At 40.0% G+C, this 27,548-nt stretch overlaps 2 protein-coding genes and 1 pseudogene across 3 annotated transcripts in view; 2 read left to right on the forward strand and 1 right to left on the reverse strand.

Moving 5' to 3' along the window:
- The window catches only part of Shroom2 (shroom family member 2), a 1,329,704-nt gene that overhangs the window by 224,759 nt on the left and 1,077,397 nt on the right, over positions 1-27,548 (reverse strand). The window lies entirely within an intron of this gene.
- Fam120c (family with sequence similarity 120C) overlaps positions 1-27,548 on the forward strand; it is a 120,682-nt gene that overhangs the window by 82,635 nt on the left and 10,499 nt on the right. The window contains exons 11-12 of one of the 2 annotated variants that reach the window (XM_051142121.1): positions 20,729-20,843; positions 26,245-26,454. In XM_051142121.1, coding sequence (XP_050998078.1) covers positions 20,729-20,843; positions 26,245-26,454 — 325 coding nt within the window. The remainder of the gene's footprint in view (positions 1-20,728; positions 20,844-26,244; positions 26,455-27,548) is intronic. The other variant, XM_051142122.1, reaches the window with a different exon arrangement.
- On the forward strand, positions 1,361-11,612 carry LOC127184580 (ubiquitin-conjugating enzyme E2 S-A-like; annotated as a pseudogene).

Consider the following 27,548-nt stretch of genomic DNA (forward strand, 5'->3'; position numbering starts at 1 on the left):
TTCTTACCTTTTTTTCTTTCTTTCTTTGAATTTTAATTTATTTTGTCTTATTTAGTATAACAATGCTTTAGGTTTACTGTGATGAAACACCATAACCAAAGCAAGTTTGGGAGGAAAGGGTTTATTTATTCGGTTTACACTTCCATACAACTGTTCATCATTGGAGGAAGTCAGGACAGGAACTCACACAGGGCAGGAACTTGGGGGCAGGAGCTGATGTAGAGGCTGTGAAGGGATGCTGCTTACTGGTTTGCTCCCCAAGGCTTGCGCAGTCTGTTCTTACAGAACCCAGGGCTACCAACCCCAGGATGGCACCTCCCACATCAATCACTAATTAAGAAAATGCCTTACAGCCAGATCTTATGGTGCATTTTCTCAACTGAGGTTCTCTCCTTTCAGATAACTTCCAGTTAGTGTCAAGTAGATATAAAAGTAGCCAGGACAAATGGATTCTTTTTTTTTTTTTAAGACTTATTTATTTATTATATATCAGTGTTTTGCCTGCATGTACAACCTGCAGGCCAACAGAAGAGGGCACCAGATCTCATTATAGATGGTTGTGAGCCACAACGTGGTTGCTGGGAATTGAACTCAGGACCTTTAGAAGAACAGTCAGTGCTCTTAACCTCTGAGCCATCTCTCCAGGCCCCGACAAATGGATTCTTATTATGTGGCTAGCTTGTCTGAACTCCTGTGCTCAAGCCCTCCCCTCTACCCGGTAGATTGGACTATAGGCATAGATGCCTACATCCTCAGTGTTCCTGTTTCTAATCTACCCACATTCCTATATGGTTCACTCTTCTTGACTGTTGGGTTATATTCCATCAAATACATTTATCACAGTATTTTACTGAATAACTGCTGGATGATTCTTCCCAGTTCTTTGGGATTTTACACAGTGTGTTCAAAAAATTCTTTTTAAAAAACTATTTATTGATTTTATGTGTATAGGTATTTGCTTGCATGTATGTCTGTGCACCATATGTATGCCAGGCCCACAGAGGTCAGAAGAGGCTTTCAGATTCCCCAAAAATAGAATTATAGATGGTTTTGAGCCACCATGTGAGTGCTGTGAACCAAACCACTGAGCTACCTGTACAGCTTCCAGAAAATATTTTCATGAGATGTTTATTTTAGTGTTCCTTTGTTAGTGTATCTGGAGCACATGCCCAGGAATAGAGCTTCTGCAGCCAATAACCCAGTGCTTCTCATCCTTCCTAATGCTGAGACCCTTTAACAGAATTCCTTGTGTTGTGGTGACCCCCAGCCTTAAAATTATTTTAATTGCTACTTCATAACTGTAATGCTGCTACTGTTATGACTCATAATGTAAACATTTTTGGAGTTTGCCAAAAGGGTCATGGCCGGTAGGTTGAGAACCACTGCTATAAAATATGCCTACAAAATTTTTAGTAAATATTGCCAAATTACAGTAGATTATAGCTGTACTAATTTACATACTTAGAATAACACTTAGGACTTTCTGTTTCTTTGCATTACCAGTTACACTTGTCATACAGTCAAAATCCAGTAGATTTCATGCAATATCTAGACATTTATTTTTCTTTAACTACCCATATGGATGACCTTTTCTTTTTATTTTCTTTTTGTGCAAAGCAGTTGCTCTAACCTTGAACTACACAGCAGTCCTGAATTTCTGCTTTTGTGCCTATTATCAACTTGTAGGATTTTTTTTGAGGCAGGGTCTCTCTGTGTAGCCTTGGCTGTCCTGGACTCACTTTATAGACCAGGCTGGCCTCGAACTCACAGCTATCCACCTGCCTCTGCCTCCCGAGTGCTGGGATTAAAGGCGTGAGCCACTATCGCCCAGCTTGTAGGGTGTTTTTTAACTTTTGCGTTTTTTCATTAATTAATTTTATGTCTGTGGGTATTTTGATTGCATGTCTGTCTGCATACCATGTGCATGCTGATACCTTGAGAGGCCAGAAGAGGGCAATGGTTGCAACCTTTAAAATATGAGTGCTAGGACTAGGAACTGAATTCTCCAGAAGAACAGCCAGTGGGTGCTCTTAACTGCTGAGCCATCACTCCAGCCTCTTACAAAACTGTTTCAATATCCAGGTGTTGTGGCACACACCTTTATTCCCAGCAATAGGGAGGCAGAGTCAGGTGGCTTTAAGCTAGCCTGGTCTACATAGCAAGCTCCAGGACAGTTAGGACCCTATCTCAAACAAAGTTAAAATGTAAAGTCATTATGTATATGTGTGTGTGCCTGAGTGTATGTGCGTTCTCCATGTGTATGAAGATGCCTATGGAAGCCAGAGGGTATCAGATGCCTTGGAATTGGAGTTATAAATGGTTGTGAGCCATCTGATAGGAATGTTGGGAACTGAACCTCAGTCCTGTGCAAGAACAGCAAGTGCTCTTAACTGCTGAGCTATCTCTTCAGCACCCACTTAAGCTTTCTTGTCCTTTGTAGTGTTCATCAATTTATTTTGCAAACTCTGTTAAGACTGTATTCTCTTTCTTGCTTATTGCACAAGTTCTTTGTGAAATACATAGCAGAAATCCTTTGTATATGTATATTCTTGTGCGTGTGTGTTTGTTTCAGATATCTTTTCCAGCTCTCACAGTTTGTTCAAATTTTATGTACAATATCCTTTTACTTCATTTTTCTAAACTTTTTAAATTATTATAATTTTCTATATACAGGAAAGTTAGAATAATATAGCATACATCAGTATGACCACTACCTATAGTCTACAATTACTGTAGATACTTTATCCATAAACTAGTTACCTGTTTCCATTTATCCTTTTTGATAGATTACTTAGTAAACTGCAGATATTAATATATTTCTCTCCTTACTGAGAAGCACATATTTTGTGTTGACACATCCAGTATCTTGATTTGATATCTCATTTAATAAATTCTCGACATCCCTGGGTCACAAACATATATTCTTTCTATTTATTTATTTATTTTTGTCTTTCGAGACAGGGTCTTTCTGTGTAGCCTTGGTTATCCTGGACTCACTTTGTAGACCAGGCTGGCCTCGAACTCACAAAGATCCACCTGCCTCTGCCTCCCGAGTGCTGGGATTAAAGGTGTGCGCCACCGCGCCCGGCTTTTGGTAAGGTTTTTAATACAGTGGATACTTAGGTATGCAGAAGAAAAGGGTATTAACCTTCTTTTCTCTATATACTGAGCTATATCCCCATTTTCATGTATTAAATAATAATTTCTTCCCCAATGATTTGATAACCTATCATAGCCACCTTTTTGCACACATGTGCACACACAGATACAAGTTCATTCATTGATTCTTATTTGTTACACTGGCTAATATTAAGGGCTTATAATTTTCTTTAATATTAGGCCAGGGCAAATTACTCTGAATTTCTGGTTTTAGAATTGCACATTTTTACATTTCATGAACTCTTTAAAAATCTATAGTCTGTAGTTAATTGCAGTTTAATTTGACACTGAATTGGTTTAGGGACACTGGCATCTTTGTGTGTCCAAAGATCATACTTTATCTCTATTTATTCAGATTTTTCTTCATGTCTTCATAGGATTACTTTTTCCCCTAGAGATATCTACAATTTAGTTCCTACATACTTAATATGTTCCTGTAATTAGGGATGGTATTTTATTGTTTTTTATGTTTTCTAATTGTTTATTTGCTGATACATTGAACGTAATTTTTATAGTGGGGAACTTTGAAACTAGGAAGATCGTAGTTTGAATTATGGTTTTGTTTACTTGTTATCATTGTACATGTGTGTGTGTGATATGTGTGAGGAGATGCACATGCCACAGTATGCATGTAGAAGTTGGAGAACAACTTTGTAGAGTTGGTTCTTTTTTACCTTTATACGTGTTTTAGTACTAAACTAAGGTTGTCAGGGTTGCACAGCAGGTCCCTTTAGTGGCTGAGCAGTCCTGCTGGCCTTGCTTTGGTTTTTGATACAGAGTTTTGACTGTGCAGCCCAGGTTAGCCTTCAACGTGGGCTGAGGCTAATAATGAGTGGACCACCACGCTCAGCCTCAGTTTAGAGTTTTGTTTTGGCCCTTTTTATCTTGGGTAACTCACTTTAGCTTTTCTGAACTGTAAGTGGGCATAATAATTCTCAGCAGTTTGAGTATTTACATAATGCATGCAGGATCCCTCCTACATAATAGATGCTCAGTATGATATACTGGTTATCTATTTATCCTGTCAATCCGATCGGTGATGCATGAGATTCTCCCCCAAAAGAATAATAGATACAGATTTTATTTTTCTCATCAGTAACATGTTCCTGGGCCATAAATAAAAAATTGTCCCATATAAGGGGCTGGAGAGATGGCTCAGCAGTTAAGAGCAGTGGCTGTTGTTCCAGAGGACCCAGGTTCAATGCCTGGCACCTACATAGCAGCTCACAACTGTCTGTAACTCCATTTCCAAGAGACCTGACACCCTCACACAGACATGCATGCAGGCAAAACACCAATGTCCATGAAATAGAAATAAATCATTTAAAAAATTGTCCCATATTAACCCTGAAATTGAGCACTTTGTTTCCTTGTCTTGTTTCATTTGTTCTATTATATGTGAGTGTGTGTGTGTATGGGGTGTGCATTGCCACAACTCACATGTAGAGGCCGGAGCAGCTTGTGGAAGTTGACTCTCTTCTCCCATCACATGGATCATGATGGAAGTCAGGTTTGTGAGCTTTGGTGTCAAGTGCCATTCCCTTCAGAGCCAGCCTATTGCATCTTTTCTCTAAATGCTTTCGTAATAGCATATTTTCCCCGTTTGTTTGTCTTGTTTATGTGGGATGTATCCAGGTGCTACAGTATCTAACACAAACACTGTGCTCAGATATTTTAATGAGGCCTGTGAACATCTGAAGATAACCCCCCCACGTGCTTGTTCAACCTGTTTATTCTTAAACACATTTCTGACAATTTAGTCATCCGAGTTTCTAGTGTGTAACAGATCATGAAGGTCCAAATAGGTAAATGACATTTCTTTTCCAACTCTCTTAAGTTGGTAAAAACAACTTGAGATAGAAAGAAAGAGTTCAGGGACTGGGCGTGGTGGCGCACGCCTTTAATCCCAGCACTTGGGAGGCAGAGGCTGGTGGATCGCTGTGAGTTCAAGGCCAGCCTAGTCTACAAATTGAGTCTAGGACAGCTAAGGCTACACAGAGAGACCCTGTCTCGAAAAACCAAAAAAAAAAAAAAAAAAAAAAAAAAAAAAAGAAAGAAAGAAAGAGTTCATTTTGATTGTCAGTTCAGGCATAGAGTTCATCATGGTAGGGAATTCAGAGTGGCCCAATCTTGAAGCAGTCAGTCACGTTGTATACGCAACACAAGGCTGATGCTTAGCTAGCTTCCTCCTTTTTGTACAGTATAGGAAGGATCCCAGCTCAGGAATGGTGACACTCACAGTGGGAGCTTCTTCCCACGTCAGTTAACCTAGTTAGGATAATCCCATCTCCATGGTGATTCTAGATCAAATCAAGTTGACAGTTGAGGTTAATTATTACAGTAAGACAGAAAGATACTTTTACAGACATCCCAACCAATAACAATGACAAATGATAGCACACTGCTCCAAATTCAGAGGAAAAGTAGAAAGATTACATTTCTTAAAGATTCAAAATTAAGAGACAGTATCTGACGGTAAAATTGCCCTATACTAATCAGTACCCCAGTGTCTACTAAGCCATCAAGAGCAAGTACTGAGGAGGGAGAGCACTGGGAAACTCTTAGACTTTTGAGGTAGAATCTAGTCCTGTTGAATATGGAGAAGCACGCATTAAGAACCCCTAGATGGGGAGACCTGGTGGTACTCAGAGGAAGGATAGCAAGTTACCAAGAAGAGACTCGATATTCTAAGAGCATATATAGGGGGAGGAGGTCTCCCTCAATCACAGACATAGGGGAGGGGAGAAGGGGGAAAGTGGGAGGGAGGGAGGAATGGGAGGATACAAGGGATGGGATAACCATTGAGATGTAACAAGAATAAATTCATTTTAAAAAATTGACCTACAGCTTGTAATCAACTAAAACTATCCTGACACTGAAAAGAATAGAATGTAATGCTCATCCAGTTTGAAATAACTGGTCTTGGAAAGGGCTATGTAATAAAAATGAATAAAAAAAAAAACCTATCCTTTCTAGCAAAATTTTATCTAAATAGTTGCCCGAAGTCCACATGTTGGCCCACAACCGCATGCCTGTGGTTAGTGTTTCTAGCCCTTATAATAATAGTGTCAAATAGCAGGTCCGACACATATTGTGCTTACAACAATTATTATAAAAAGTGTTTGAAGAGTGACCATGTGTCTCAACTAATAAGGCTTCAAACTATGAACAGCAACAACAAAAAGTGGTCAAATCTTTAAAAAAGAACTTAACTTCAAGTGAAGATTAAATATGACATTGCTTACCAATATCAAGTAATTCCCTGTATGAACATTGAACTATTGCCTAGTTGAATACCAGGAGTCTGTACTTCTCAATTATTCCATCTAAATATAGTAAAAAGATGGCTCCCATGGAAATATAGTAATGCTGGAGAAATGGTGACTAAAATATACATTATAAAGTTTTAGCAAGGCGTGGTGGCGCATGCCTTTAATCCCAGCACTTGGAAGGCAGAGGCAGGTGGATCACTGTGAGGCCAGCCTGGTCTACAAAGTGAGTCTTGGATAGCCAAGGCTACACAGAGGGGGAAAAATCTGTCTCAAAAAAAGTTTTTAGCAATCCTAGAAAAAGAATCTTTAAGGAAAGACTGATCTAATTCAAAGGTATACTTTTGCGTAGTCACCGCTGAGGAGGGAGAGCACTGGGAAACTCTTAGACTTTTGAGGTAGAATCTTGCCCTGTTGAATATAGAGAAGCACGCATTAAGAACCTATCCATTCTAGCAAAATTTTATCTAAATCTAAATAGTTGCCCAAAGTCCACATGTTGGCCCACAACCATCTGTAATTCCAGTTCTGGGGAATCCCAACGTTCTGTTCTGACCTCCACAGGCAGTAGGCATGTAAGTGGTACACAAACATACATGCAAAACACTCGTATTCATAAAACAAATAAGTCTGAATTTTTTCAACTTACCTAGTAAAAATGAGAAAACAAAATGTCATTTAATATTTCTGCTGTATGTCCTAATGACATACCACAAATAGAAAACCATTTACTCCATAAAGTGTACTAGGACCACCAAGACGGCTCAGCAGATAAAGGCAGCAAGCCTGACAATATGGTTAACCTTAAGACCCACATGGTGGAAAGAAAGAGCTGACTCCCACAAGCAGACATCCTCTGATTCCACATGTGCAGCATGGCGCACACATATGCCCACTCATATGTGCATACATACATACTATAGACTCAGGACATTTTAAACTTACTGTAAAAATAAAATTCATTAAAGAAAGATTTTAGTGGCTAGTGTAGGGGTTTCTCCTCCTAGCCGGGCTCATAAAAGCAAAGGGTTAGTTGCTTTTTGCATGTTCAGAAAAGTGGATTACACCACAGAAGGGCCTAGGAGCCATTTATTCCAACAGTCAAGCTGTTGGTGCACTTGGGGATAGCTAGACATGACCTCTTGAGGTGAGAAGTTTCTGCCAGGAGGGTTAGAAGGGTAATAGAAGAAACGAAGCAAACGCACAGATGTGCGGACTATTATGAAAGCTTCAGACTGCGAATCTACTAATGGGATGCGGGTGACTAACTAGCTGACATAAATGACTTTGGTCCTATTGATGCAACTTCACACAGTATATTAGAAATGGTTTTCCTGCTACTGCTGCCTTTCAGCAGTGGCTTTGCCTAGTGGAAGCTGTGTTGAATGAAGCTTACAGCCATGCAAAGAACTCTAAAACAGTGTAACTGTAGTTGGGCCTAGTGTTGCTTACTGTTTAAGTAGCATTTTCATTATGTTTGTTAAAAAACACCTGAACTTTAAAATCAGTGCTAGTGTCAGTTGGACTCAGGTATCTAAAGTTATTATTGAAATGCCATCTAACAGGAATAGTTGAAAATGAAATAGAGACAATGAATCTAGTTACTAATATACTATAAATTACATTCATATACATTTATTTTGCTAAATATGGGAGACGCAGCTCTTATTACATAGTTATTCAAATGCACAAAAATAGAAGGACATAACGTGCAGGAAAGTTACGCTATTGTTCTGAGCTCTAATGAAAAGCACAGGTAGTCCACTTCCGTGCCATTAATAATGTGAACTATTTAGTTATCAAGCAAGATAACTGATTCTTCTTTTACTTGAATAAAATTAAAATATGTACATTTGGGCAGTGGTATTAAAGGCAAAGGAAGTGGAGCCGAATTCTGTATAGAAAATAATTTTTCTAGTGGAAGTGGACATATAATTCTCAACAAGAAAGACAGTCAGCTCGGTCTTAGACCTAGGGGAGGGGAATAGGGTGAAAGCGGGAGGGAGGGAGGAATAGGAGGATACAAGTGATGGGATAACTTTGAGTTGTAATCTGAATATATTAATAACATTAAAATTACATTAAAAAAGAAAGATAGTCAGCTCTGCTCAAGGCACCAATACATCTACAGTCTTGAGTCAAGATCACTCCCTACCCTTACCTCTATTAAAGTGGGTCTATTTCAAGCAGGAATAGCCGAGAAGGCAGGGACTCCTCCTCCCAGCTCCTATTCTTGGGCTGTTATTTTACCCTGGAAAGGGAAGGCTGCCATTTGTCATCAATCCCATCCCCATGTCCAGGTAAGTGTGGCCAAGAGAATTATTGACCCCAACCTGACTCCTAACAGGGCAGAAATTCTAATCCATTGGTTCTCAACCTTCCTAATGCTGTCACACTTCAGTACAGGTCCTCATGTTGTGGTGGCCCCCAACCATATAATTAGTTTTGCTTCATAACTGTAATTTTGCTGCTGTTATGGATGATAATGTAAATATCTGATGTTCAGGATATCTGATATGCGACCCCTGTGGAAATGTTGTTTGACCCACCCCCAAAGGGGTCATGACCCACAGGTCTAATACCACTGCTCTAATCCAAGGGAGGCCGGCGATAATAGTTGAGGCGCTGATTGTCTTCTTGCAATACACATGTTGGAAGGAGTTGTTCACAGCTTGCAGGGTAAACTGCAAAGAGCAGGGCTACCAATACCACTGTATTTATTTTCAGTGCCCACCTATAGAGCAGAAGTATTACATACCATACTGGGAAAAACATCCCTAGATCTAGTAAAACAGTCAAAAGATCTTTGCTGGGGCAGGCAAGCCGTAAGGGTGTGTGTGGGTGTGTGCTGGCTAGTTTTGTGTCAAGTTAACACAAGCTAGAGTTATCTGAAAGGAGGGAAATTCAATTGAAAAAATGCCTCCATAAGTTTTGGCTGTAGGGCATTTTCTTAATAGTGATTGATAGGAGAGGGCTCATCCTATCCTGGGTGATGCCATCTTTGTGCTGTTAGTCCTGGGTTCTATAAGAAAGTAGGCTGATCAATTCATAGAGAACAAGCCAGAAAGCAGCACCCCTCCATGGCCTCTGCATCAGCACCTGCCTCCAGGTTCCTGCCTTGTTTGAGTTCCTGTCCTGATTTTCCTCAGTGATGAGCAGTGATGTGAAAGTGTAAAAGCCAAATAAGCCCTTTCCTCCCCAACTTTTTATGTGGTTATGATGTGTGATCACAGCAATAGAAACCCTAACTAGGAAAGGAAGGGAGTGGAGACTGATAAAATTTAAAGTGAAATATAGATAACTGTGCCTATAAATATGTGGAAAGCAGAGGGGATCTTAGTAATAAGCATTAAGGAGGCTGGTACCTATCTGACATAGTAAAGTGTCAGACGATCTAGAAGTTTATACCAAGAACCATGGAGAGAATCGGTCCCTTCTCTTCCTGGAACCACTGTCAACTTGAGAGCAGGAAAGCTGTGTGTGCTACATTAGGACAGGACATAGGGCAAACTTCAAGTCATTCACTAAAGACCTATATACTCAGACTCACCAATGAAGGGACACATGCCTCTGTGCCACAAATGGAACACCACCATTGACTAAACAGCGCCTAAAAACAACTCCCCGGAAGATAAACTTAGAATCAACCCACCTGATGGCATTAAAGTCTTCCCCAATGAGGAGGCTCTCACAGACCACAGATAGTGGTCACCACTATCCAGGGCCCCGAGGGGACCACTTATGCTGCAGGACCGTTCCACATGAAACTCCTAGAGAGCCAGGACTTCCCCGCCTCTTACTCAAGGGCTACTTCTTGACTAAGATCTCCCACCCAAATGTGGGTACCAGTGATGATAGCTGTGTCATCGTGCTCATGAGGGACTGGACAGCTGAGTTGGGCATTCAACGTGTGCTGCTGACCATCGAGTGCCTGCTGATCCACACTAAGCTAGACTCTGCAGTCAACAAAGAAGCAGACCACCTGCTTTTGGAGAACTGCAAAGAAGAGTGTGCTGCCTAGGCCTGTATGCTCACAGAGATCCATGGGGCTGCAGGTGGCACCAGCAGTGGGAGGGCTGAGGCTACTCAGGACCTGACCAGTAGGACTACAGCCTTTCTCTGATGATATGACCTCAGAGGTCCTAGGAGGAGCTGAGGGTCCCGTGGCCAAGAAACATGCAGGTGAGCAAGAAAAGAAGCTGACAGCCAAGGAAAGGTTGGACAAGAAGCGGCAGGGTGGGCTCTTCTCCCTCCTTCCTCCCTTCTATTCTGTCCCCTCCTACTCTGTCTCTAAGTTATTTGAATTATGGCTGGGGTGGGGAAAGAGTGGAGGGGGCACACCGGAACCTGTATTTAGTTTTCTAAATAAAAAGTTGGAAAGAGACCTACATGTTACTTGTCCCTTGCTGAATGTGGGGCTGAAGTGTGTAACCTCTTAAAAGCCTAATAGAAATCTTATTCCTGAAATATATTCAGTGGCAAAAAGATAAAAATCTAACTGGCAGCCGTTGTAGTGTCACACACCTGTAATCCCAGCACTCAGGAGGCAGAGGCAGGTAGATCTCTGCGAGTTCAAGGCCAGCCTGGTCTACAAGGCCAATGCAGGACAGCCAGGGCTGCACAGAGAAACCCTGCCTCAAAAAAACCAACAACAACAACCAACCCATCTGGCTGAGAAGACTTAAGCATATTCTTTAACCAATTAGTGGCTTTTGCTCATCACAAGTGACAGTCAAGTTACAGTAAAATCAGAGGAGAAAACTTTCAACAGAGGCATCAAATGCTGCATTATGCATGGGAAATAGACTTCACTAAGTAAATAAGAGAAAATTGAGTAATAATAGTGACCATCCCTGATCCATCCATCTGCAGATCTCTAAAAATCCATGCTAAGAAACACAAATATGTGACAAGCAATAAATAAGTCAGGCTTTCAAAGGAAACTGAACACTTAGAAACAGTATAAATATTTTCAAAGAACTAAATGAAGACTTCTGTAGTGGTATGCTTGCTTGACATACACAAAGCCCCAAGTTTAAACTCTAACACTAAAAGAAAAACGAACCTCACCTGACTAAAGCCATGCATGCAAAATTAAATGAAGGCATGATGACGCACATTATTGTGATAGTTAATTTTGCTCATCAGGCTGATAACATTGAGAAACACCTAGGAGATGACTAAAGCAGACCTCTAAGTATATCTGAGGACATGGCCAGAGACAAACAGATTATGAAGGCTGTGACCTACTGAGTGCTTTACTATACTGATGGTGACTCACGCCTTAAAACCCAGCACTCAGGAGGCAGAGGCAGGTGGATCTCTGTGAGGTCAAGGCCAGCCTGATCTACAGAGAGAGCTCCAGGACAGCCAGGGTTACACAGAAACCCTGTCTTGAAAAACCAAACAACAAAAACTACGGATGGATTCAAATATGAGTATTCTAATGGGAGATGGCAGAACTGTGATCATTGAGGCCTAGTTAAGAGGAAGTAAATCATTGGTTGGACAGAGATGCCTTCCCTTGGTCCCTTTGTATTACTGTTCTGCCCTGACTGTGTCATCATGCATGTCGATCTGCCAATGCCTTCCTTATCACCTAACCCTCTGAAACCATGAGCAAAAATATTTTCTTTCACTTAAATGGTTTCTGCTAGGTGTTTGCTTATAACAATGATAAAACTGGCTAACAGGAGAAACCACAAAGGCAATTAGGAAATAGAGATGATTAAGAACAAAATGGCAAGATGATAGTTTATGAGGCACCCCTAAAACAATGCTGATAAATATATAGCTATAAGCGCTTTTAATATAAAGAAAGAAAAACCTCCAACCAATAACCTAGTTTTGTATATTAAACTAGCAAAAAGCCAAAATTAAGCTCTACACATAGCTAGTCCCGGCTGTGTGGAAGCTGAGGGAGGAGCGCAGCATGAACCTGGTCGTTAAGCAGTGGAGCAAGGGTATAGCTTGGCGAAATGCAGTTACCTGACATGCGTGGGGTGCCAACTCTCCCCAGCACAGCACACTGTAAACCCAAAGAATCAGAAAGAGGGGACCTATTAAGTCTGCATTAGCTATAAACAAAATAAGGATGCCAAAAGAAGAAAGTCAAGTGATATACCATTTTGTTCACTTTTCTACATCATAAGGAGCCTCATTGTCATTTTCAAACATGATGGATTTTGAGCACACCCCAGTACTCCTATGGTTCCCCCACCCTGACTAAAAAAAGGAAAGTATCAAATAACTGAAATTAAGAATGATAAAGGGATATTACTTACTGGCCTTGGAAAAATAAAGTACGGAGAATAATATCCAACAAGTTAAGTATAGATGAAGTTGACAAATTGCTATAGAGTCACCAATTATTTAAATTAATTCAAGAAGAAATGGGAAATAATGAGCAAGGATGTAACAAGGATTAAAATCTATCAATAAGGTAAATACCAGGCCCAAATAATTTAATATTATAACCTCCAGTTTCGTCAACTTTCCTTGAGGCCAAATCATACTACACAATATAAATTGCACATTTTATTTACTCACCCATTGATGGGTACCTAAACTGACTCTGTACCTTGATTTGTGAGCATGGCGGCTATGAATATGAACATGCACATTATAGCCTCTCCTTTACTATACAGATGTTGTAAATTTGATGCAGTTCTATTGTATATTTCCTCTTTCGCTGAGATATTGGCATCCTATTCAGAAAAGTTTTACCTGTGCCAACATCTTGAAGTGTTTCTCCTGTTTTCCACTTGTAGTTTGGAAGTTTCAGGGGTTTTTTGTTTGTTTGTTTGTTTATCTTTTTTAATTTTTAATTTGTTCACTTCACATCTTGATTGTAGCCCCCTCCCTTGTCTCCTCCCCATCCCACCCTCCCTCCCTTATCCCCTTCCCTCCCTCACCCCCTCCGTCCCTCATCCCCCTCCCCTAGTCCTCAGAAAGAGGGAGCCCTCCTCCCTTGTCATCTGACCCCAGCCTGCATCCTCTTCATCTGTGGCCGGGTATGGCTGCCCCTCCAGAGGGAACTGATCATTGAGTGGGGGCCAGAGTCCACGTCAGTAGCAGCCCCTACTCCCCATATTGTGGGACCCACAAGGAGACTGTGCTGCCTATCTACTGCATCTGAGCAGGGGGTCTAGGTCCTCACCATGCATGGTCCCAGAGTTTTGATTTGCATACCACAAGGACACTTGCTCAACTAGGTTCGTAGCAGCTTTATTCGTAGTAGCCAGAAACTGGAAACAACCTAGATGTTTCTCAGCCAAAGAATGGATAATGAAACTGTTGTACATTTACACAATGGAATACTACTCAGCTATTAAAAACAAGGAGTTTCAGTTTTACGTTAAGGCTTTTGATCCATTTGCTTGGAGTTTTACATAGAAGACTAAAGCAGACTCATTCTTAGTCTAGTTTTCTAGTTATCTAGTTTTCAAAGTACCATTTCTTTAAATGATTCTGGCTTCCAGTGTATGTTTTTGTCACCTTTGCCAAGAATCAAACTCCTGAAGGTTTGGAGTATACGTATGGTCCTCTATTTCTGTTCCATTATATACATGCCTATTTTGTGCCAATACTATGATTTTTGTTGTTAACTATGGCTTTATAGTACAATTTGAAATTGGGTGTTGTAATAGCTTTAGAAGTGCTTTTTTTTTCCTTCACTTACCAGGAAACTGGGACAGAGGGGAGGACATCCTATTGGGACTCTAAATGAGAGACGCATGGGAGAATAGCAAAGTAGAAGGATCCAGAGGGTCCTAGAAACCTACAAGTAGAACATTATGATAGGCAGATTTGGGCCCAGGTGTCCCACTCACACTAAGGCACCAGCCAAGGACAATACAGGCGGTAAACTTTAAACCCCTACCCAGATCTAGCCAATGGACAGGACATTCTCCACAGTTGAGTGGAGAGTGGGATATGACTTTCTCACGTACTCTGGTGCCTCACATTTGACCATGTCCCCTGGAGGGGGAGACCTGGTGGCACTCAGAGGAAGGACAGCAGGTTACCAAGAAGAGACTTGATACCCTATGAGCATATACAGGGGGAGGTGATCCCCCTCAGGAACAGTCATAGGGGAGGGGAATAATGGGAAAATGGGAGGGAGGGAAGAATGGGAGGATACAAGGGATGGAATAACCACTGAGATGTAACAAGAATAAATTAATTTAAAAAAAGAAGAAAAAAAAGAAGTGCTTTCCACCCCCCCCCCAATTTATGGTCATTGCTGCTTCCATAGGATTTTGAGGATTATTTTTCTACTTCTGTGAAAAAGAAAGGTGTTGGTATTTTGATGGGGTGTTGCACTGAGTCTGTAGATGAATTTCATTAGTATGGCAACTTTAACAATATTAACTCATCCATGAACACGGGAGGACCCTTTTTCTTTGTCATCTTTCTTTGGCATGTTAGAATTATTACTACTGTAGATTCCTTTCATCTGTTCTAGTGGTTCTTAACCTGAGGGTCATAACCCTTTGAGGTTGCATACCAGATATACTACATTTCAAATATTTACATCAGAATTCATTACAGTAGCAAAATTAGTTATGAAGTAGCTACAAAAATGTTATGGTTGGCATCACCACAACATGAGTGTCACAGCATTAGGAGGGTTGAAAACCACTGATCAGTTAGATTTATTATTAGGTGTGGTTTTGTTCCATTTTTGTTTTTGAGGTTGTAAGTTAAATTATTTTTATAATTTTCTTTCTCAATATGTTCATTTTCTATCAGTGTGTAGGCTCTTGTTTTTTCTAATTTTGATTTTTATATCCTATCACTTTGTTAAATTGTTTATCAGATCTTTTAAGTTGAGACTATACCCCTGAAAACAGGGCAGCTTGATTTTTTCCTTCCCTATTTATAATTCTTTTGTTTTGACCTTTATTATTCTAAATTTCCAGCAGTTTTTTTGAAGAAAAGTGATAATAGTAGATACTACTTCACTCATTCAAAGTGATTATAATGTAAAAGACCATAGCAAATATTTTAAAATGTTGAAAAACTACAGAGGTATAGCTACTTTGGAGATAACTTTGCATTTTCTTATTTTAAATGAAATGTTGTTATTTAAAATAAACATGGCTTAGCACATAGGAAGAAATGCTTTATCAGTGAGCTACATCTCCATCTGCTTTACCATTTTCTTTTTCTTCAGATTTTTTTCAAATTTTTGTATTTTGTGTATGTGTGTGCATGTGTGTGTGTGTTATGAGTACATGCCATGTATGTGCAGGTGCTTGTGGAGGCCAGAAGAGGGCATCATCTCCTGGAGCTGGAGTTACAGGTAGTTGCAACCTACCTAATGTGGGTGCTAGGAACTGAACTTGGGTTCTCTGGAAGAGCCGCAAACCTTAACCACCAAGCCATCTCTCCAGCCCCAAATTTATTATTTTCTTAAAAGATTAAACATGTATGTATCAGATGACTCATTCATTTCACTCCTAGCTATCGCTCCAAGAGCACTGAAAAGATATGCCCACAGAAAGACTTGAATATTAATGGAAGTATTAATCATAATAGCCAAAAAGCTCAAAGAACCTAATTATCTATCAACTGGTAAGTGGATAAACGTACTGAGGTATGTTCATCAATGAAAAAGTATATAGCAGTTAAGTCAAACTACTGATAACAGGCTAGATCATGAATCAATCTTAAAATCTTTATGCTGAGGGCTGGGCAATTGTAGAGTGCATGCATGTCAGGACCTGGGCCCAACCCCCAGCACGGAAAATAACTATTGCTAAATGTTTATGAAAAAGTCAAAAGGACATAAAGTAGATGGAAACTTTGTGGATTAGAAGTCTTTCTATTATAAAGATGTCATTCTCTTCAATCTGTAGCCTTCATACAAGGTTTTTTTTCAAATTCACTGTACTTTATTCTGAAATATATATCAAAAGATGAAGTCAGATGGGTGTGTTGGCACAGACCCTTATTCCTAGCTGCTCAACAAAAGTAGAAGGATCCCTTGTGCCTAGTTGAAGGCCAGCCTGGGCATACAGTATAACCCTAGGTCAGAAACAAAAAGGTACTGACCTTTAGTAACTAAAGCCATCTTGAGAAAAAGGAGGAAAATAAAAAATGGAGGCTAATTAGTGTCTTAAGACAACAGAGCTATTTGCTAAGCATTAGTTCAGTGGAACAGAGAACTCCAGAATATGTGTTCACACTGATTATATTCAATTGATATTGACAAATAAGAAGCAGTTCACTGGACTGAATCTTTTTCAACAATTAATGCTGAGCAATTTGTAGTCAGGAAAAAACTGTAACATAACTTAAAGCCCCATGAATTCAAAACTCTCTAAGTATAAAAGGAAAGGAAAGCAGGACGCACTTGAGGTCTGATGCTAGATAAAGAGTTCTCAGACTTGCCATTTTTTAAAAAAACCTGATTCCTAATAGAAAATACGGGTAAGTTGGACTTTATCAAAATCTTATCCCTTGGAAGGCCACTTAGGGAACTCAGGATGGCCGTACCTAAATGGCAGTATTGCTAGTCCTTTTATTCTTGGCTTTCATTTCCTGTATATTTTCCTGTTTTACAGTATTAGGGATCAAACCTCCTTTTTCACAAGTGCTCTACCACTCAGTCCCAGCCTTTTATACTTTTCTAAATCAGAATGAACTTGAAAGTTTGGGATCAGAATAAAATTTTTAAGAGTTCCACCAAATAAAAAGAACTGCATACTGTGCTGTGTAGTAATGCTGAGTGCTTTTACATGTCTGTTCTTTATCACAACCTCTCAGATGTAGAAAGTGCTACCCCACTCTAGAGATGAGTAAACTACATCTTCCAGAGGTTGAGGCAGTTGCTTAGAGTTACAAAGTGCTAGAATCTCAATGCCAAGTCAGGCACCTCCAAAGTATGTATTCTTTACCCTTATATTCTATACAACTAATGGTCTTCTCAATGGGTCTACAATATCATAGGAATTTGCTATATGTGAGTAAATTATAGCTTACTATATAAATTATAATAGAATTATAGTAGTTGCATGTATTGTTTAATTATGTAATCTTGTCACTGAAAACAAAAACATTTCATGATACAGGTTTTATTGTTTTTAATATTTATTTTATGTGTATGAGTGTTGCCTGCATGTATGTCTGTGCACCATGTGCATGCAGTGCCCATGGAGGCCAAAAGCTGGCATTGAATCCTCTGGAACTAAAATTACAAATGGTGGTTAGCCACCATGTGGGTGCTAGGAACCAAACCCACGTCGTCCACAAGAGCAACAGGTGCTCTTTACCACTAAGGCAGTTCTCTAACCTCCGTGATATAGTTCTGCCAGAGAAAATCCTCAGTGGAACCATATAATTTGGAACGTAGTACATGGTAATTATTATTTTCTGCAATCCTTACATCCTGTTGACTTTTTAGGCCCTACACTGTGTCTCATAATTTATTCAACACTAGTCAAATAGCAGCACTGATTCAGAAATGGAGCTTAGCATATGCTTACAAGTGACTTATTTGTTCAGCAAATATTTGTTGAGTACCTCTTGTGCTGTTCTTTATGCTAAGTCTAGAGAGTGATTTCAGATTAACACTGGAATAGAAATCAAACCAAGCACAAACCTCTAATCCCTAAAAAAGTAAGTCAATTCCTCCTCTATACAGCCCTCTTTGATTCTCTAGATACATTTAGTCAGCACTCAGAACCACCTTACCATCATGCTCTGTGTATTGCATTAGACTTGCTGTGAGCTTGCCTTTCTCTCACAGTTGACTCCTTTACGTCATTTTTTTTTTAAATAGCATTCAAGATATAATTCAAATAATTCTGCTTTAGAAGCTCAGTTTTGGTTAAGTTCTTTTTGTTGTTGTTTTGCCTTTTGTTACTTGTTTTAGCTTGACCTGATTAATGCATTGCTCTTCCAATAAATATTTACCAATACCCCCTCTATACTATGTAATAAAAGGTTCATGATAAATTATAAATAATAAATAAAGATCATCAGGATCATACAAAATCCTAGACCTCCTGGTAATTCACATAGGCACATGAATAAACTTTGTAGATAATCAGTAAAGCATTGAAACTTTATTCGTTAAATACACAGTCTGTACTTTTAAATGTCTTATGTTTATACTTCTCATGTCACAGCTTGATGGTAACATTTGAACTCTCCTAATACGAATGGATTTGTGTTTCTTCCTCTCTCTCTCTCTCTCTCCCTCTCCCCCCCCCCCACTTTACATTTGTCAACAAATTAGGATAAAAGGTTTCAAAATAAAAGCTTAAGTAAAGCTAAATCAAGAAACTATTAGCTGGGCATAGTGGTGCATGCCTCTAATCCCAGCACTCAGGGAGGCAGAGGCAGGTGGATCTCGCTGAGTTCGAGGCCAGCCTGGTCTACAAAGAGAATCCAGGATAACCAGGGCTATTACACAGAGAAACTTTGTCTCAAAAAACCAAAATAAATAAATAAATAAATTATTAAAAATTGTCTTCAAGGCAAAAATGCATTGGTGAAGAGGACACTTTAGGAAAGACATGCTAAGAATTATGTGCTAAATAATATAATATCAGAAAATATAAAATAGGTTATAAAGTATGAATAAATATCTCAAGTGAACAATGTATGTACAGGAAAGATGGTACAAAATACTCTAGACAAAGGGAAGTTTTGTGGGGGATGTGGAGTTCTGCCTACATATCCTATCCTAGATATTTGGAATATAGTCGCAAAAGAAGTCACAGGAGTTGTCATTCCTGCCATTCCAGAATCATTGTAAAATTCAAAGGAATTTGAGTTTGAAGGAAAGTATTGATGGTAGGAATGTTCATACTGTCCCCACCCCAACCCCCTGAGAGAGGACAGTAGTAGCTCAGAGAGGATTCTAGATTCCAAGCCACATTGTGGTTGTAGTAATTGGGCCAGAGTCTCCAGGAGTACCTCCCATGTGTTGCTCCAACTATCTCTTAGTTTAAATGCCAAGTTTCCAAGGTCTTTACAAATCTAGAGTTGTACATATTCATTGTCTTATAGGCCTTCAAGGAGATAAGTACATATTTATACTGATACATTTGTAGGATTTTTTTCCACTTGTCTCTACAGTCTTCTCAGAATCTGTGACAGTAAGACATTCAGTTTGTGGACAGTCAATTCAAATATTCATGAATAGGTACTTAATTAGATTTCCTGTCTTGAAAAATGTTACCAAGTCATCCTGTCATCTTCCCAAGCCAGAGTTCTTAGAGTGTTGGGCTCTTCTTTACTGTCCTCCTGTAAAACCTGTGGTGAAGGGTTGAAAGTGACAGAGATTTGCCTAACATGCATGTCATCCTGGATTCCATTCCTAGCACAGTGGGAAAAGAAGTCCCCATGACCAAGCCTTGGGTTTATACAGTGATAGTTCTTCTCTTTATCCCCAAAGGACTTCATCGTCACTGACAGTGCCGTCCTGTGGTCCATCTTCGGCCCCAGACTCAGTCCCCTCAATTGATACGCAGCATCACTTTCCTGCTGGCAGCTCTTAAATGGCTTCCTACAATTTGGAGGCAAACATTTACCTTCCATAATCTTATTTGGAGTCTATGATATAGTGGCCTACTTTATAATTTTACCTACTGTGTCTTTCAGCCATATTAAGCCAGGTGCATCTTGCCAAATCAAGCCTCCAGGTTATTCTTCCCTAGAAGATCCTAGAGCACCCTGTTCCTACCTGCGTCTCACTATAATTATACAATACCCTTGAGACTCTGCTCCTGATGAGTTTTGGGGGGGTGACTTCCTTGACCATTGAGACTCTTCTATGTTCTTGTAGAACTCTTGCGATTTTTTTCTTGATGCATAACATACTGCAGTGTCAGTATTGTTCATGTCTGCCTCCCCTACCACTCAGATCTGGAATCACTATAAAGTAGCCCAGAGTTTAATTCCTGATAAGCTTGTGGAGTATTTTGTCTGTGTGTGTGTGTGTGTGTGTGTGTGTGTGTGTGTGCGCGCGCGCGCGTGCGCGCACGCGCATGTTTGTGTTTTTGTTTTAGAGTTTGGGGAATTGATTCCAGTGCTGTGATTCCAGTGCTGTGTGCATACCAGGCGACCTCTCTACAGCTCCAGCACTTGTTAGTGTTATTTTGGATAGTGTCTTGCTATGAAGCCCAGGCTAGCCTGGAACTCACTCTCTATCCTCCTGCCTTTTCTCCTAAGTAATAGAATTATAGGTGTGTGCTCTAATGTTTGGCACCATTTTAGGTTCTTAGTAAATGGCTGTGGCATAAATGATGGTAGCTGTGATTAAATAATGTTGTTTTTCTTTCTAGGTACATGGTTCAGTGGCCTGGTGGCCGGATCCTGCATCGTCATGAACTTGACACCTTCCTTGCACAGGCAGTGTCTACCCAGCTTTATGAACCAGATCAGCTTCAAGAACTCAAGGTGAGCCGGATATGGTGGTGCACACCTTTAATCTCAGCATTCTGGAGGCAGAGGCAAACAGATCTCTGTGAGTTTGAAGCCAACCTGGGCTACAAAAGTGAGTTGAGGATGACAGGGCTACACTTAAAAACCCTGTCTTGAAAAAGAAAAAAAAATCCTGCATTTTTATTTTTTTAGCTTATTTTATTTTTTAATATATTTTATTAATTTATTCATATTACATCTCGATTGGTATCCCATCCCTTATATCCTCCCATTCCTCCCTTCCTCCTATTTTCCCCCTTCTCCCCTCCCCTATGACTGTGACTGAGGGGGACCTCCTCCCCCTGTATATGCTCATAGGGTATCAAGTCTCTTCTTGGTAACCTGCTATCCTTCCTCTGAGTGCCACCAGGCCTCCCCATCCAGGGGACGTGGTCAAATATGGGGGACTAGAGTTCGTGTGAAAGTCAGTCCCCGCTCTCCACTCAACTGTGAAGAATGTCCTGTCCATTGGGTAGATCTGGTTAGGGGTTTGAAGTTTACTGCACGTATTGTCCTTGGCTGGTGCCATAATTTGAGCAGGGCCTCTGGGCCCAGATCTGCCCATCATAATGTTCTTCTTGTAGGTTTCTAGGACCCTCTGGATCCTTCTATTTCCCCATTCTCCCATGCTTCTCTCACCTAGAGACCCAGTACCATATCCTCCCCTCTGTCCCACTTTCCTCAAGCATTTTTGTTTTCTTTTCTTTTTGGTTGTGAGCCTGGCCTTTAGTGGCCAAGCAATCTCTCCAGCACTAGTTTTTTTGTTTTGTTTTTATTATTTTTCCTTCTTTTCTGCTTTGTTATTGTTGTTCTGTTTTGTTTGTTGGTTGGATTTTGGTGGTGGTCGTGGTGGTGGTGGTAGTTTTTTGGTTTTGGGGTTTTTGGCTTTTAGTTGTTGGGTTTTGTTTGTTTGGTTGGTTGGTATTTTTTGTTTTGTTTGTGTTTTTTTGTTTGGTTGGTTGTTTTGTTTTTCGAGACAGGGTTTCTCTGTGTAGCCTTAGCTGTCCTGAGCTCGCTTGGTAAGATCTCTGTGAGTTCGAGGCCAGCCTGGTCTACAGAGCGAGTTACAGGACAACCAAGACTACACAGAGAAACCCTGTCTTGAAAAACAAAACAAAATGTTAAGGTAGTATAGCAATTGGACTAAAAAGATAGGTTGCCTTGTGCTTCAAGCTTGGCGTCATTGCTTCCTATCCACTCACACTGTCTAGGTTGTTACTTGGCCTTATTACCTTTTATTTCTTTACTCATGGGACTGTAGATGTAATAAGTAAAATAATGTGTATAAAACAGAACACTCTCATGTATATGTGTATATTTTAAATATATTGTACTCCATAAATACTAGCTATTAATGCAAGACACCCCTCCCCTAAGTTCCTTTGAGGCCTGTATTTTATTACTCTTCTCATTGCTGTGACAAAATTATTTATTTATTTATTCTAGCTCAGTTTGAAGGTGCAGTCTGTCGTGGCCATAAAGTCATGGTAGCAGGAGCCTGAAGACTTGGTCACATTGCATCCACAGTGAGAGATGACTTGATCTTTAACTTGCTTCTTTTTAATCACTCCAATGCCCCAGCCCTAGAGTAAAGTTGATCAAAACCCAGTAAGACTTATAAAATCAAACCAGATATAGTAGAATGTACCTGAAGCTGAATAGGGAGGGTAGTATACTAGTTTGCAAAAGTTATGTGTTGTGATAAAACAGTGATCGATGCCAACTTGGGGCAGAAAAGATTTATTTCAGCTTATACTTTATAGTCCATTACTGAGAGAAGCCAGAGCAAGAACTCAAGACAGGAACTGAAGGCAGGAACTGAAGTAAAGGCTGTGGATGAGTGCTGCTGACTGACTTGCTCACACATCAGTCATTAATCAAGAAAATGCCCTAAGGCTCCCCAGAGTTCAATGTGATGAACATAATTTCTTAATCGAAGTTCCTTCTTTTCATATAACTCTAGTGTGTGTCAAGTCAACAAAACAGAAGAAACTAACCAGTACAGAAAGTTTATCATTTTAATATTAGACTTGTCAGAGGCAGATGGCTTCTAAGAGGGAGAGGACAAACTAAGCATGGCGACACATACTTAAAATCTGAGGCAGGAACATAAAGAGAGTCAGACCATCCTGGAGTAGGTGGTGATTTCAAACAAAACAGTAAAATAAACTTGAAGTTGGGCTGCAGCTCAGTGGTAGAGTAGAGAGAGAGACTGGAACTTGCAGCATCATAATTTATTAGGTCAACTAAGGAAAGATGCAACAATCTAAGACACATGCGATGGTTCTTTTGATAGCAAATTTCTGAGACCTAGACCAGCTCTTTATGCCAAATCATAGCCAGAAGGAAACTTTTAATGCATCAACTTTTTTATTGAGGCAGCTGACATGCCAGCCTTAAACAGCCACTATGATTAGCTTTAACTTTTTATTTACTTATTTTTATGTGTGTTAATGTTTGGCCTGTGTGAATTTTTATACACTGTGTGTATGTCTAGTACCCACAGAAGTCAGAACAGATTACTGGATCCCCTGGAATCAGAGTTACAGATGATTGTGAGCCACTCTGTGGGTGCTGGGAATTGAACCTGGGTCCTCTATAAAACAGCAAGTGCTCTTAACTGTGGAGACCACTATCCAGCTGCATACTATGATCAGTTGTCTATGTTATCTTTCTTTGATTCAGAGGAGGGGTTGCTGATGATCACATTTTGCAGTCTTTTTGTATGCTTCTCCTATGTATCAGAATAGTGATTATAAATCACATCAGCCACTTTTGCATAAGAAAAGTCAACTGTGCATCAAAAAAAAATTTTTAAAGCCAGGTGCAGTGGCATATGCCTGTAATCCCAGCACATGGGAGGCAGCGTTGAAGGCCAGCCTGGTCTACAGAGCAGGGCAGCCGGGGCTACACAGAGATACCCTGACTGAAAAAAAAGAAAAGAAAGAAGAGAAGAGAAACAAAATGAAACAAAACAGTGGGCCTGGAGAGACGGTTCTAAGCACTTACTTCTCTGGCAGAGGACCCAGGTTTGGTTCCTAACACCCACTACTCACAACCATCTGTAACTCTAGTTCTAGAAAATTCAAGTCCTCCTGGCCTCCCAGGGCATTCACAGAAGTGGCACACTTAAGGTACATGAAGGCAAAAATAGTCCAACACATAAAATAATAAATAAATAAATCTTAAAAATGCCAAACATTGCATCTTAACTTTATTTCTTGTCATTATTCACCAAACAATACAAATATGAAGCCTGTTACTAATAAGGTAATATAGAGCTAATATAGCCTATAGAAGGATTGTACAGGATATATACAAATACACTATTTTCCGTAAGGGACTTGGGCATCCATAGATTTAGTTATCTTCAAGGGGTTCTGGAACCAGTTTCCCAGGAATACTGAGAGAAGTGTATTGTGCTTTCTTTGTACTTATCATAATGCATATTTCCTATGTGTTAGAAACTGAGTAATTTAAGCTGGGCACACACCTTTAAACCTAGGACTTGGGAGGCAGAGGCAGGTGGATCGCCACAAGTTTAAGGCCAGCTTGGTGTACAAAGCAAGTGCAGGATAGCCAGAGCTGCACAGAGGAACCCTCTCTCAAAAACCCCCCAAAATTGTTTGAGTAATTTTGTTTGTTTGGTTTTGGTTTTTGGAGACAGGGTTTCTCTGTGTAGCCTTGGCTGTCCTAGACTCGCTTTGTAGACCAGGGTGGCCTCAAACTCACAGTGATCCCCCTGCCTCTGCCTCCCCAGTGCTGGGATTAAAGGCATGCGCCACCACTGCCCAGCTGAGTAATTTTTATCATATGGATATATCATGTAATTATTATACTGTTATCCATTTAGATTATTTCCAGTTTTCCTTAATGTATGTAGTGTGATAATTGCATATTTATGCATAAAGATTTATTGCCTTGTGCACTTCCTTAGAATATAGTCTATATCCTGTACAGCAGTTTGAGTGTATCTGTGTTTTGACTGTAACCTGTCATATGAGAATAGGTATTGAATCATCTGATTTTGGCATCATGTCAACACTCAGAAAGCTTCAGATTTGGGAACGTTTTGTTTCTGAAATGTCGCTTGCTCCATTACCTAAGCTGAGATCAAACTCCTAGGCTCAGATGAGCCTGTCACTTCAGCTCTTTGAGTAGCTGGGACTGTAGCTGTGATCGAGCATGCTTGGCAGAAGAGAGAGAGAGAGAGAGAGAGAGAGAGAGAGAGAGAGAGAGAGAGAGAGAGAGAGAGAGAGAGAGAGAGAGTGTGTGTGTGTGTGTGTGTGTGTGTGTGTGTGTGTTTTACTGGGTCATTTGGTTTGAGATAAGATATATTGTTTTGGTCCAGGCTGGCCTTGAACTTACAGCAGTCCTGCCTCAGCCTCCTCAGTCCATACACCATCACCTTGCTAGAACTGATTCTTACAAGTAAACTTTCTGAGTTGACAAGTGGGAACATTTTCAGAGTTCGCAATATATATTACTTAGATGCAATGTATATTCCTCAGCGTTTGTAAGACTTCTCATTTATTTCATTGCTGTATCATCTGTATTGAATATTCTTTTGGCTTTTACTTTTTGAATTTTCCAAATTTGAGGGGTCAAAATGAGTATCCTCTAAATCATCGCAGGAAAATGTGGGCATAAAAGCACTTAAGCACTCAAGTGACTATTGGAAGGCACTATGTGTGACAGCTCATGACTGTAATTCCAGTACTCAGCAAGCTGAGGCAGAAGGATTACTGTGGCTGTGAGACCAGCCTAAACTATAGAGTAAGACTATGTTTTTAAAAACTATTTTACATTTATTATTCATTTATTTGGGGGTACAGTGCAAAGGGATGCATGTGTTCCATGAAGTATGTGTAGAAATTGGAGGAGAACTTGAAAGATTTGGTTCTCTTCTTCTACCATGGTGCTCAAACTTGGATTATCAGTCTTGGCAGCAAGTGCCTTTACCAACTGAACCATCCTGCCGGCCCAGCATGTTCTAATTTAACTGGAAGAGTCAACATGACAGGAATAATAATAAATCCTACTAATGGCAATCTAGGTTAAGTATTTCTTATCTGAAATGCATAGAAATAACCAGGCATATTTCAGATTTGGGATTCTTTCTCAGACTTTTTAATATTTGCATATATACAATGAAATATCTTGGGATAGGACCCAAATCTAATTATGATGTTCATTTATGTTTTATATAAACATAGCTAAAGATAATTTTATATAATATTTTAGGACGTCTGCATTTTAACTGCAACAAACCATATGAACCCACAGATTTTAGATTGTTTTAGATACAAAGTTTTTCATTTCTTTCTCTTTTTTTTTCCTTGTAGTTTCTTAATATTTTTCTCTATGATGGTTTCAGATTGAGAAACTGGATGCTCGAGGGATCCAGCTTGCTGCCCTGTTCATGAGTGGGGTCGACACAGCTCTGTTTGCTAATGATGCATGTGGCCAGCCAGTCCCTTGGGAGCATTGCTGCCCCTGGATTTACTTTGACGGCAAGCTGTTTCAGAGCAAGCTCATTAAAGCAGGCCGAGAGCGAGTGTCCCTGGTTGAACTCTGTGATGGCCAGGTACCAGTCCACACCTGTTATCTGTTGTGCAGATGCACTAATAGGCATTGAGCAGGGGAAGAGCTCAAACATTTGGGCAGTAGGGAACAGAAGTAAAACAGCATGTCTGACTCAAACTAAATGTAATCAGCGTGCTCTCCAGAGCCTATAATCAAATGTATGTCTGCTACAAAAGCATGTGTTGGTAAATTGTGGTTTTCCCTCACTTAAAGTTTTTATAATTTTTTTTTCTTACTGAGAGTATTTCTTTTCCATGGAATTCCCATGTATACTATATGCCCTTCCTAGAACTCTTGGAATTTTATTTTTCCTTATTTACACACACTGCAAGTCACTTTTGTAAGTAGTAATTTTGGGGGGAAAGGGAGGCTAGAAATAGAAGAGAGAGCCTGGCAGTGGGGGCACACGCCTTTATCCTATCACTTGAGAGGCAGAGGCAGGTGGATCTCTATGAGTTCGAGGACAGCCAACGCTACACAGAGAAACCCTGTCTCAAAAAAAAAAGAAAGAAAAGAAAAGAAAGAAAGAAAGAAAAACCGAAGAGAGTAGGAAGTAGATGTTAGAGTAGGTTTTACAATATAACGTTGGGAAAGGAAACTTTATTCACTATTTTATCTACTTAGTGCGTGTGAGCTGAGGGACCAGAGGAGGAGTCAGCAAATTACTCCTGTCCTGCCCTGTTCTTTATAAATAGCATTTTATTGGAACATGGCCACATTCATTCATGTACATATCTGTGAGTTCTTTCGTGCTAGAATGGCAGAGAAGAGTAGCTGCTGCAGACACAGTGTGGCCACAAAGCCTACAGTATGTACTTGACTACCTTTTCCACAAATTTACCAACCTCTGGGACTAGGTATATGCACATACCCTCACCAGAGGTAAGGGTCTCCAGTCTTGAGTATGGGAGAGGTTACAAGGCTCTTTAAGTGTTGGGTTTTTTTTTTCCCTTTTTTCTGTTGCCTGATTTTGTTACCTCTCCCTTAAAAGAATGGCCTAGCCTCTTGTTGTCCTGCAATCACCCATTTGCTGATGTACTTATTGCTCTGTTTTTGTCACCATAGATAATGTTTCTCACAAGCCGCTGGTCAGAC

Source organism: Acomys russatus, chromosome X, assembly GCF_903995435.1.
Source record: "Acomys russatus chromosome X, mAcoRus1.1, whole genome shotgun sequence".
NCBI classification, from domain to species: Eukaryota; Metazoa; Chordata; class Mammalia; order Rodentia; family Muridae; genus Acomys; species Acomys russatus.